A 12434-nucleotide genomic window follows, 5' to 3' on the forward strand; every position below is an offset into this window, starting at 1 on the left:
GCTTAAAATGAAGCACACACACAAACATTTCTAGGATCACAGACACAGGTTCCATTGCTTCTGCCATAGGTTCCATTTTAAGAAGTTTATTTGCTCAATAAGTTATTACAGTACATACCATAGGTGATATAGTCAGAGAACTGCAGCCACCTCTACCTTGATATGGTTGCATGTAATTCTGATACAGCTGCATTCCATACTAGAATCAAAAAATAACGTGCCTTATCACTATTAGTTTATTGTGGGGATTTTTGTAGTACCACCTTGAAGTACTAAATAAAAATGATTATACAGGAGCTCCTGAATACTATACAATGGATTTCAAAGATTTTGACTTTTATTAGCTTAATTAATTTAAAAATAGAACTGCCTGCACAGACAATAGGAAACCTTTCCTTAGAAATATATTTTTCCATTATTGTTTTCTGCCACTACATTTAAGAGAATTCTCCAAGTCCAAAACTGGAATGTATAAATTTTGCTACCCTCAAAAAAAAAAAAAAAAAGTTGACCAGAATGAGTAAATGGCTACAGTTTTCATTTTCTTAAGAAATAACTTACATGTATGTTAATTCTAGCCATTTATAGGCACCATATGACCCATTCTGCCTACTTTGCAACTAAAAACAGGCTCTTCTACCACTCAAATAAGTTCTTGCATCATAATCGGGGCCAGCACCAGTAGCAGCAATGCCAGCTTTTTCTATTGTACTGGAAATTCAGTATCTATCTTCTTTATTGGGAGAAGTCAAAAAGAGCCCACAGTGTACAAAATTAAGGATTTGTATTACACTGAAACCTACAAGTAACCCTTGATTCTCTATTCCAGAATGTAAAAACACTTAACCTAGTAAATTAGTGGCAAGAAATTAACTTCACAGAAGATTGTACCTTAAGTAATCTAATTGCTGTCATCCAGCAGGTCCTACTCTGCTCATCATCTGCACAAAGCTGCTTCAGGTCTCTGACGCCTCCTGCTTTGTTAGGCTAGAAGGCCACAGCACATTGTTTATCATTAATGCATATCTTGCAGATAATACCTGTTGAAATAAAAGCCACTAATTCTCCTATTTTATAATAGACAGCTGACTCTTTTTTAAAAAAAAGATCATAGAAACTTAAGCTTACCTAAGAACTGTGGCTTGCTTTAGCATATATCTATCAAAATATTAAGCCTGTACCTTAAAGCAGAATCCATAGTTTGCTGGTGTTCCAGACGTCTTTTTGCCTGCCAAAGACATATACATATCACTACTGCTGAATTCACTGAAAAACTGCAGATGTCTTGGTTCCTGAAAGGAAAAGCAATATAAAACAATTAGACCTTTTGCTTTATTATAAACCAATGAAGGAAATAATAAATAACTATATGAAAATCAGAAAAATATTAATATTTATACAGTAAATTATTTAAATACATGATAAATATCTCTCCTGGAAATATACTACAATTCATATTAAAAAAAATAGTTCTATCTATGCTAAAAATACATCCCTATCAACCACTCAGGTTTACATGTGCCTAGGCCCTTACCATCAATCAAGTTATGTGCTTTCCATCTATGAGGCTTTTATATATCTGATCCAAATCAGATTTGCATGCACCCAGCCCTATTAATCACGTTAGTTTGCACCTGGCCTCCATCAATAAGGTTTGTGCACAACGCATATATTTTTCATATATAATGTGAACAATGGCCAAAAAATGGCCCTAAATCAAAAACTAAAAGCTTCCCTGTTGCATCATATCTCCTCAAGTCCTAACTTCCTAACAAGCTTTGCGTTGGTAGATAGTATTTTTTGAGATATCACTCAACAGTGAAAAGCAAACCTCGCAAGAAAAACCATTCAAGTGGAACTTAAATCCTAACTATTAAAAATGCACGAGGAGAAACCAAAACCATACTACACAGAAAATTGAAAGGGTATAAAAACTAACCTGGTGTGAAATGTCACACCAACTGGCCACCTACTTTTAGAGAAATAGGAATTTTTACTCCATTTTAAGACACAAACTTGACTGCATAACGTGATGATTATCTCATCATCCAGCATTTCCTTGTGAAGAGGCTGGATGGAGGAATTGTTTGTTTTGGAGGGAGCTGCTTGTTCCTTTTGCGGGGAGGGGGAGAGACGACAACTGTATAGCAGTTTTAAATTACGTTCTGTGCATTTGCCTTAAGACACAATAGCAGCATTCCTCTTGTAAATAAAAATACCACACACACACACACACAGCTTAAGGAAATTTACAAAAATTAAACTTGCAATTTACCTTTAAAAGGAAACTAATAGTAAGTTAGGAAAAGCGTAATAAAAAAAGAGAAAGTTACACAGAACATTTTCAGGGAGAGAAACACTGAGCACTTCTCCTTTTAGACAGATAGCCTCTTTAAATACCAATAACTACACTCATCTGAGGCTCTTATCTTGTTCCAAATGGCAGCTTTCCTGATACTATGACTGTAGAAGTTGAACTGACTGAAGACATCCAGAAAAAGGCCACTGAACAGCCTACCTGCTGCAGCAGAGGAAAATGCCCAAAACTAGACAAAGCCAAAAAAGCAAACTTTCAATTTTTTGTGAGAAAAATATGTAGCACCAATGAACTGATTTCTGGAAAAGCATATGAGATATAAGCCATAATGCTTAACGATTCATTACATCTTAAAATGTAAGAACTTTTGAAGTCACTTTGCAGTTTATTTTTAATTCCCTTGTTTAAAAGGCATCATCTGAACCAAGAAAACAACATATTTTAGCCATTACTGTCCAGTCCCATTCTAAATATTAGTTCTATTCCCCAAGCTGAAACCAGTCAAGTTTCTTTTGTTTGATTCTTTGTCTCCTCAATTAAATGAGGATAGCTGTGGAAATACTTTGACAGCTAACACAGAAGTTCAGATGGACATAAATCATAAATAAATAAATGGACATAAATCTCCTTCCTTAGAGGTTTTTAAGGTCAGGCTTGACAAAGCCCTGGCTGGGATGATTTAACTGGGAATTGGTCCTGCTTTGAGCAGGGGGTTGGACTAGATGACCTTCTGGGGTCCCTTCCAACCCTGATATTCTATGATTCTATGAAAACCATTTTTTCCTAAGTGGGTTACATAAAAGTTCTCTCCTCTCCAAAGCACCCTGTTTAACAGGTGTCAATAGTTATGCTTCCAGTATAGAAAAAAAATTGAACAAGTAAAGTGGGGAGGAGGTATGGATACAAAAGGCCATGATAAAAATTGAGGTGCTCCAAACATTTTCCTACAAATTATTTTTCTGCAAATTTTCTCCTTTCATTTGCTTCAAAATAAATACATGCTCTGAAAGACAGGTCCAAATGGTACATTCAGGAACAACAGTTAACGTTTGCTTATGTTCTCACCCTTCAAAATTCTCAACCAGTACATCTGAAATGCAGAATTTATTTTTGAAGAGCTCTGGTGTTGACTGACTGAAAAATAAATTTAAATTAATACAATCAGAATGAACCAGACTTGTTAGGCCAGAGTACTCGGGTTTATACAGGAAATTCTAATTTATTCTGAAGCCCTGTTCTTACATATCCTTACTCCCATCAATCACATGTTTTATCCTTAGAATGGACACTTGAATAGGAAATTTGGGAGCAAGGTTTTTTCCTTTAATTACCATGGATTGAAATAAAATTAGGTTAAAAACTACTGCAAATGAAAATACATGCTTACCCTATGCATATTGTTCTCTATCATATTTTAGTCTTACCTTTGATGTCCCTTTAGTGGAAAAATACAGGCCAGATCTTCTCAAAAGAAAGTATAATTTTTTCCATGATGATTTCTTCCCCTGCTCCTTTGCATGCAAATAACCATGAATTTCAGGATATGTGCTGGAACTTAGGAACATCTGAAACAAAATATTGCATATGTATTTCCCACCTGAAGCCAGCTTTCTCTTCTATTGACATACTATTCCACAGTTTTGCCAACATTATACCAAAATTTAAATGTTTAAAAATTAAAAATACACACTTCAAAAATGGAAAATTATACACATGCCTCAAAACAGGGGGACCATCTACTTACAACAGCACAGAAGACACTGAACAAAGCTTCTGGTAACTAAAGGAAGAGGTTAATCCTTCAAAGATTTATCAGAAATTTAGAGAAGGCAATAAATAACACTATATAAAATATAAAACCTAAGTTCTTGCACCCTAAAAGAAAGAACAGCCTTCTACAAACTTGAAAGTTCAGACAGATATTCATGGCAGTAGTTTGTAAGATTAAAAACAATGCTTTAAGGTATTTTGTTTGTTTTTGTTCTATTTTTAAAAGTGGTGGGTTAATGCCATATCTCCCAATTCTAACTCCCGCCAGCTGATAAACCACTGGAAAGGAAACAAGTTAAGTTTATAAGAGGTAGGCACATGCCATCATTTGGGGGTGACGGAGCATATCACCACTTATACATACAACCCCTCTCACTCTACCTCACACAAACCCAAACATACACACTTTGAGCATTGACAGAAAATTAAAGTGTGCATAAAGTGACCCTGAAATCAAAGCTAAATTTCAAACCCTCTGGAAAAGAGCCTTCCTCCTTCGAAAAAAAATTTAGCTGCATTATTTTGCAAGTACATTAGACTGAGAAATATTCCAAGTCCTTGACAAGGTAAAAATTTGTTATTCCCTAGAATAGTTTGCAGATATCTACACAGTATGCTACCACAACGTTCTGGTCCAATGTGACGCTGTAGTTTTACTAACATTGAAGCTACAGAGAAGCAAATACCATTTATTATGAGGGAATTGACCTTTAATAGCCAGATAAAGGGATATATACACTCCATAAAGAGCATTCCTTACTAGTTCAATGCATTGCCCTTGTTATTTGTACTGAATTTTCTAAAGGAATATATCATGCCTTTTGAAAATCTGACAGAATGCCCAAGAAATTGTATCAGATACTGGAACACTTCCTAATTCAACCCAAGAAACAGATTCAGCTCCAGGCCAGGGGTTCTCAATCCATTTCCCTCATATAAATCTCTCATCTTGGAGTCCTTTGTGCAAGTCCCTGCAGCTATTCTAAGGATTTCAGACACCTGGGAAGAGGACTCCATTCACTCTTCTCTATAACCGCCCAACTGCTCAAGGAAGGTTAGTACCTTCTTTCCAATGCAAGGTGTCACAGCATCCCTTCCCGACACAGGTACTTTCAACGCCTCTAAAATAGTAGGCTTTTTATAGCTCTCTCTGCTCTGCCCTGTACACATCTATTAAGGAAAGTGATGAGCCCTCCTGGGATCAGCACTCCATTCCTTCTTTTCAAGGATGAACAGAAAAAGTTGACAGAGGCAACTCCTACCAATCTACCTCTTCCCAGCACATCCCTGTCAAAAGAATTAAATAGATCAGTTTACCTAAAGGAGGAAAATATCTGCTCTAGCTAAGAGGTTCAGTTGTAAATAAAAAAAGGACTTATGTTCTGCTACTAACACAGTAATTTGTCTGATACACTATAACCATGTTCCTGCAAAGTCTTAAGCAGATGTGTAACTTTATGTACTCTGCAGCAAATTGTGCATCCGAAACTCATGTTCTGAAGCAATATTAAATTTATTCTATCATGCAATACCCTTCATTCCCACATCTCTACACCCTCACAAACGCATACAGCAATAAATATTGAAATACAATTATTGATTGCCACAAAAAACCCACATCCTGAAATAACCATCATAGAAAACAAAACAAAACAAACAAACCAATCTCCACACCATGGGCCTGGACTATGCACAATGTTTTCTAGGCAGTCAGGTCAGAACCACCTTCCCCTCCTGAATGGCAAGGAAAGGGGAATGCTGTAGCTAGCTGCAATGGCTCATCTCCCTGGCTCCAGAGTCCTTGGCAGTTGTGCTTTTCTCCAAGCTGTCTAGCTCATGAACTTGTATTTCTGGTTTCAGAGTAACAGCCGTGTTAGTCTGTATTCGCATAAAGAAAAGGAGTACTAGTGGCACCTTAGAGACTAACCAATTTATCTGAGCATGAGCTTTCGTGAGCTACAGCTCACGTCATCGGATGCGTCCCGTGGCTTTCGTGAGCTACAGCTCACGTCATCGGATGCGTCCCGTGGCACTCCCTGCTCACTGTCTGAATGTTGGATGCCTGTTGTGGCTTCATGGCACAGGGCAGGAAGCATGCACTAAAACTGGAAATAAGGAATACATTTTTAATGGTGAGAGTAATTAGCCATTGGAACAGTTCAGCAAGGGTCATGGTGGATTCTCCTTCACTGACCATTTTTAAAACAAGATTCGATGTTTTTTCCTAAAAGTTATGCTCTGCAAATTATTTTGAGGAAGTTCAATGGCCTGTGCTATACAGGAGGTCAGATTAGATCATCACGATGGCCCCTTCTGGGCTTAGAATCTGTAAACTATGAGCCAATTAACTTCCGCTTGTAGGGAAAGCTGGAGACAAAAAGCTGCTGGCAGAATCCAAGAGAGCAGGAAGTCAGAACAAAGTATCAGGCACCTGGTTGCAGAAAAATGGCTAATTCCATCAGGAAATATGCTAAATTCTTATGGCTACCGAATCACTGAGCCCACAGAGCCTTGAATTATATTAGAGCAGTGTGTATCTCAGAGCTATTGTTTCAGCCTTGCTACAGATTCAGGCAGACACATTGCTTTAATTACCATTCATTTCATGTTTCTGAGGTTTGCCCCATGGCCATAAGAGCTAAACACATTTTTTAAAATGAAGAGGAAAGATTGTGGAGCACAATTCTGCAGCAAAGGTTAAATTCCTCAGTAAAATTTTTGCCCACAGAATTGTAGAATAGACAAGGTCCTCTATGTCAATAGTCCCATCAACAGGACTATACATGCACAGAACAATCTCAGAATCAGGGCCTAGAGTTGCTTACACAAACTGTTTTCCAGCTTTGCTCACAGTTGAAGGGAACAACATCTCCATTGAAATGTAGGCACTGTTCCACAACACAGCTTCATTTCAGTAGCCATAAGTGATATTTATCATGCAAGAGTGCACTTGAAGGAGGCATAAAAATTGTGATTGGTGAAAAGAAGGAAACACTAATTTTGCTTTCTTATTGCTTTTGGTTTTGAACGTTGCTTGATGAACTCACAAAAATCAAATAATGCGGGCTTCTAGAAGCAAGAAGTTTGAGGCAAAGACATTCTAATCTCAACTTGAAAGTGTACGTGTCTGAGATATTATCAAGGCTAAGAAGGTTTTTCGGCAAATGACAAAAAGGAAGATCAATAACGTAAACATACAAATACATTATTTTTCAGGCACATGCGAGAGTGAATAAAAACACTATATTAAAGCTGTAATTTAATTCTACAGACCAAGTTCAAAGGGAGGCTTTAGGAGAGTTTGAAAGATTGAGGGTACGTCTACACTAGAAATAGTGCAGTAGCACAGCTGCAGTGCTGTGGTATAGACTTACAACAGTGATGGAAAGGAATCTTTGGTCGCTGCAGTAAATCCACCTCTCAAAGGCAGTAGCTAGATCAATGGAAGAATTCTTTGGTCATCCTAGCCTTGTCTACATTGGGGCTTACGCACCTGAATGATACAGCTAGGTCAATCTAACTGTCTCGTACAGACCAGCTGTTGATTTTCTTCAGGGAGATTTCTCCCCACCTCTCCCTGATGGCTCTTAATTTTAGTACCTTTGCCCATTTTGTCTGAAGATTCAATTAATGGCTCCCTAACCCCATAAGACACCCATTTTAGGCCCTGTATCCTTGCACCTATCCTCTCACTAGGAAGATACCCATGACAAAATGATAACCAAAACATCATTCCTTCAACAGCAGGCCAAAGTTGCTGAAAGCAAAACAAAGCTCTGCTTTAGCAACCAATATTGCACCCATACTAGTGTTATCAATTTAAAGTAGTCCACAACAACAGTACTTGGAATGAGGCAAGACTAAATCAGGTTTTTTTTCTTCCCAGGATAGCAAAAGATTGCATGGCAAAACACATCATGACTAACAGCATCAGACAAAATCATTACTGCCATGATGAAAGAATACTGAAAATCCTAGACAAGGATAAGAATAACCTGCTCTTTGGGTTATGGAGTTGTAAACGATAGTAGGATGATAAATATACTCTGATCAAAACCCAACCAAGCTGAGACCAAAGTTTATCACAGCTGGAAGAAATCATCAATGACAAAGAAAAGCTTTATTAGGGAGCCAAGTAACACTGGGTAAAAAGTATAGAAAATTAGAGGATTCCTCTCAAAAAAAGGATGGGTTGGTTATATAAAATGCAGTAATATTCAATGTATTTTACTCTATGGGGATGAAGTATACGATATGATTTATAGCAAATGAACTGTAAATATCATTGGTGTAAAATGTCATTATGTATTACAGATTCTACTATACAACAGCATCACAGACATTTATAACTTGGTTTGTACGTCTGTAAAGCCTACTTAAAGAGAAATGAATTCAGCAGGTAACACAAGGATGCAAACTCAAATGTCTGAGATGAACATAAAAACTAAGGAAGAGGAAAGTTAGAAGAGGTAGATGTTCTTGCATGAGAACATCTCGGCCTAAAGTTATGTTTCCCCTTATATAATCTTATTCATTATTATATCCCCCGAACTTACAGTGAAACATCTGAAGTGCTAGAGCAGTTAACAGCGCCCTTGAAGTTAGATGCACCATCTTGCTTCTTGAGCAGAGACCCTGACTCTCACAGATGAAATGGGACAAAGACTAATTTCAGAGAAAACCAGCTTCTTTTTTTTAAACTTTCAGATTTGAATTAGAGCCTTTTTGTCTCCAGTTTGTACCCAGACTGCTTTTAAGTTTCTCTTAATTGCTCAGATTTTAACTCAGTCTCATAAAATCAAATTTGGTGCTGAAATCTTCCTTTTTGCTCCATGTGTGTTACTACTGATCAATATTTAAGAATTGCCTCCAAAAATGTTCAATAAATTTGTGAGCATGCCCTCTTGCAAGGCACAAATGGAGGGCTATATGTGCACATTTAGCACATAAATTGTGGGTATATTTTGGAAGTATCTTTGAAAATTACTAACTGAAAAATAACATTTTGGGCTCAGTTATATTATAGGCAGAGCTGGTAGCACTGTAAACAGGTGAAGCTGCCGAATGACTCCCACTATAAAGTCCAGTTTTCAATTGCTTAAACCTTTGCCAAACTTTTCCTGTCCATACTGAAATTTTCCATGCTGGGCATCTGCCTCAAGCTGAATATTTTTGGAACGTTTCTACAAAAGGAGTTCATCAATTTCTCCAAACAAGGTTATGGAAAAATGTATTGGTTTGCCCATCTTAAAACCATTTTACCATATTTGTTGCAAAGTTATAATGCCTTCATTCTTTGGAGCAGGGACATGAAATTTGGCAGGAAGTCACCTTTGCTGTTCCCATGGAAGCCAGCCCAGATTTGACCAGATTATAAACAGAGTTGGGTGGAAAGAGGTTTTCCATTCTGCATTGAGGCAAACCCAAGTCCTATCAAAAATGTTTATGAAAAACCAGAAATCAAAACGCTAACATTCTGGTGAACAGTCACATGAGATGTGAAAGTTGCTCCTCTGATTCATAGCAGGGACTTAAACCTGGGTCTCCTTCATTCCACGTGAGTGTCCTATCCACTGGGCTTTTGGCTAAACATCTCTCTCCCCTTCCCCGGAGAAACCTTTCCACGAAAAGTTTAGGTTCCAACAAAGAAGCATTTTCTGAAAACAAATGTTTTGTCAAATAACTCCCAGCTACCTCAGTTTATAAACCTTGGAGGGGTGGGGGAAAACACAGCTCACACATGCTCAGTAGAGACTTGACAAGTGAACTTTCCAGATTCCGTCTGAACTGGGCATGCTGCAGCCCCAAGCTTCAGAGAGGTAAGCAGGATTTTCCTTGCAATTGCCACTCCTGGATGCTGCAGAACCAAACATCAGAACTGAGACCAAGAATACTGACACTCAATGCTCTCCCTGCTGGTGCCCATGCAGTATGGCAGCCTGTCTGGAACGCAGAGGGGACAGAATGTGGTGGGGAAGGCAGTGAAGAAAGTAGAATGGGACAAGGAAGTAGGGTGACCAGATGTCCCAATTTTATAGGGACAGACCAGATTTTTGGGTCTTTTTCTAATATAGGCTCCTATTAACCCCCCACCCCCGTCCCGATTTTTTACATTTGCTGTCTGGTCACCCTACAAGGAAGGGAGGTGGGTTGAGAAGAGATTGGGAGGTGTGTGGAAGTTTGGGCCTGGATGGGCATGAAGACTGGATGTAGGACCCAGGTTGGGGGAGACTCAATGCTTTGAGCTGAAGTACTCAATGCTTTTTTTGCCTCTGTCTTCACAGACAAGGTCAGCTCCCAGACTGCTGCATTAGGCAACACAGTATGGGGAGGAGGTGAGCAGCCCTCAGTGGTGAAAGAGCAGGTTAAGGACTATCTAGAAAAGCTGTACATGCACAAGTCCATGGGTCCAGATCTAATGCGTCCAAGGGTGCTGAGGGAGTTGGCTGATGTGATTGCAGAGCCTTGGCCGTTATCTCTGAAAATTCATGGTGATCAGGGGAGGTCCCGGATGATTGGAAAAAAGGCAAATATAATGCCCATATTTTAAAAAGCGAAGAAAGAGAACCCAGGGAACTACAGACCAGTCAGCCTCACTTCAGTCCCCAGCAAAATCATGGAGCAGGTCCTCAAGGAATCCATTTTGAAGCACTTGGAGGAGAGGAAGGTGATCAGGAACAGTCAACATGGATTCACCAAGGGCAAGTCATGCCTGACCAACCTGATTGCCTTCTATGATGAGATAACTGGCTCTGTAGATACAGGGAAAACAGTGGATGTGATATATCTTGACTTTAGCAAAGCCTTTATATGGTCTCCCACAGTATTCTTGCCAGCAAGTTAAAGAAGTATGGATCGGATGAATGGACTGTAAGGTAGGTAGAAAGCTGGCTAGATTGTCAGGCTCCACAGGTAGTGATCAATGGCTCAATGTCTAGTTGGCAGCCGGTATCAAGCAGAGTGCCCCAGGGGTCGGTCCTGGGGCTGGTTTTGTTCAACATTTTTATTAATGATCTGGATGATGGGATGAATTGCACCCTCAGCAAATTCTCAGAGGACACTATGCTGGGGGGAGAGGTAGATACACTGGAGGATAGGGTCCAGACTGACCTAGACAAATTGGATGATTGGGCTAAAAGAAATCTGATGAGGTTCAACAAGGACAAGTGCAGAATCCTGCACTTAGGAAGGAAGAATCCCATGTACTGGTACAGGCTAGGGACCGACTGGCTAAGCAGCAGTTCTGGGGATTACAGCAGATGAGAAGCTGGATACGAGTCAGCAATGTGCCCTTGTTGCCAAGAAGGCCAACAGCATATTGGGCTGTATTAGTAGGAGCATTGCCAGCAGATCGAGGGAAGTGATTATTCCCCTCTATTCGGCACTGGTGAGGCCACACCTGGAGTATTGTGTCCAGTTTTGGTACCCCCACTACAGAAAGGATGTGGACAAACTGGAGAGAATCCAGCGGAGGGTAACAAAAATTATTAGGGGGCTGGGGCTTATGACTTACGAGGAGAGGCTGAGGGAACTGGGGTTATTTAGTCTGCAGAAGAGAAAAGAGTTAGGGGGGTTTGATAGCAACCTTCAACTACCTGAAGTGGGGTTCCAAAGAGGATAGAGCTAGGAGGGAGATTGGGAATGAAAGCCAGGATGAGGGATAAAGGAGACAAACTCTGCTGAGGAGCCCAGAGCAGGAGATGGGGACTGGAGTGAGGAGCACAGAGGAGTGAAAAATAGGAATGAGACAAGGAACTGGGGCTGATAAGAGGGGAAAAAAGAGAACAGGGCAGAAGGGGTCAGGTTTGAGGGGAGATTCTTCAAGATTCCAGAGTCTCAACATTTCTCTGTCATCAGCAAATGTCTGTGAAACCCTCTGGCAAAGTATGTTTCATCCCTCTCTAGTCCACAAAGGATGACACCTTACTGGTCTGTGAAGTGGATCTAAAGACTCAAACCCTGCTGATGTCCCATGTGGCTATTCCCATAGGATTAAAAAGGCAAACTGAAAAACAGAAAATTAAAGACCTCAGAAATTACACACACAAAACTACATTAAAGAGAACATTAAGGTTGCAAAGTCAAGTACTCAAAAGTTAGGACATGCCAGAATTGAGTGCTTTGCAGCCTTCATGCTCTTTTAGCATAGTTTTTGTGTATATATTTCATACAAAAACTATTTTAATTGTCTAGAAAGGAAGTGCGCCCTGTTCTTTAACATGTATTTTATATTAAGATAAAAATACTTTGTTCCAAAGCATATGTACAAGCCATTTTTCACAAGCAATCTACACGTATTTTCTAATGTATTTGCATTCTGCTGAAAAGGCAATAAGAAAGAAGCAGC

General features: G+C 39.3%; 1 protein-coding gene across 5 annotated transcripts in view; it reads right to left on the reverse strand.

Annotated features, from left to right (window-relative positions):
• GRB14 (growth factor receptor bound protein 14) overlaps nt 1-12434 on the reverse strand; it is a 102647-nt gene that overhangs the window by 15402 nt on the left and 74811 nt on the right. For 4 of the 5 annotated variants that reach the window (XR_012154278.2, XM_073305651.2, XM_073305649.2 and 1 more), the window contains exons 6-9: nt 3742-3882; nt 1182-1292; nt 892-987; nt 119-199 (exon numbers count right to left, since the gene is read on the reverse strand). Coding sequence is in view for 4 of the 5 variants with exons in the window: in XM_073305651.2 (XP_073161752.2) it covers nt 119-199; nt 892-987; nt 1182-1292; nt 3742-3882 (429 nt within the window). In the remaining variant the exon portion in view is untranslated. The remainder of the gene's footprint in view (nt 1-118; nt 200-891; nt 988-1181; nt 1293-3741; nt 3883-12434) is intronic. The other variant, XM_073305650.2, reaches the window with a different exon arrangement.

The sequence above is a fragment of the Lepidochelys kempii genome, chromosome 11 (genome assembly GCF_965140285.1).
Source record: "Lepidochelys kempii isolate rLepKem1 chromosome 11, rLepKem1.hap1, whole genome shotgun sequence".
NCBI classification, from domain to species: domain Eukaryota; kingdom Metazoa; phylum Chordata; order Testudines; family Cheloniidae; genus Lepidochelys; species Lepidochelys kempii.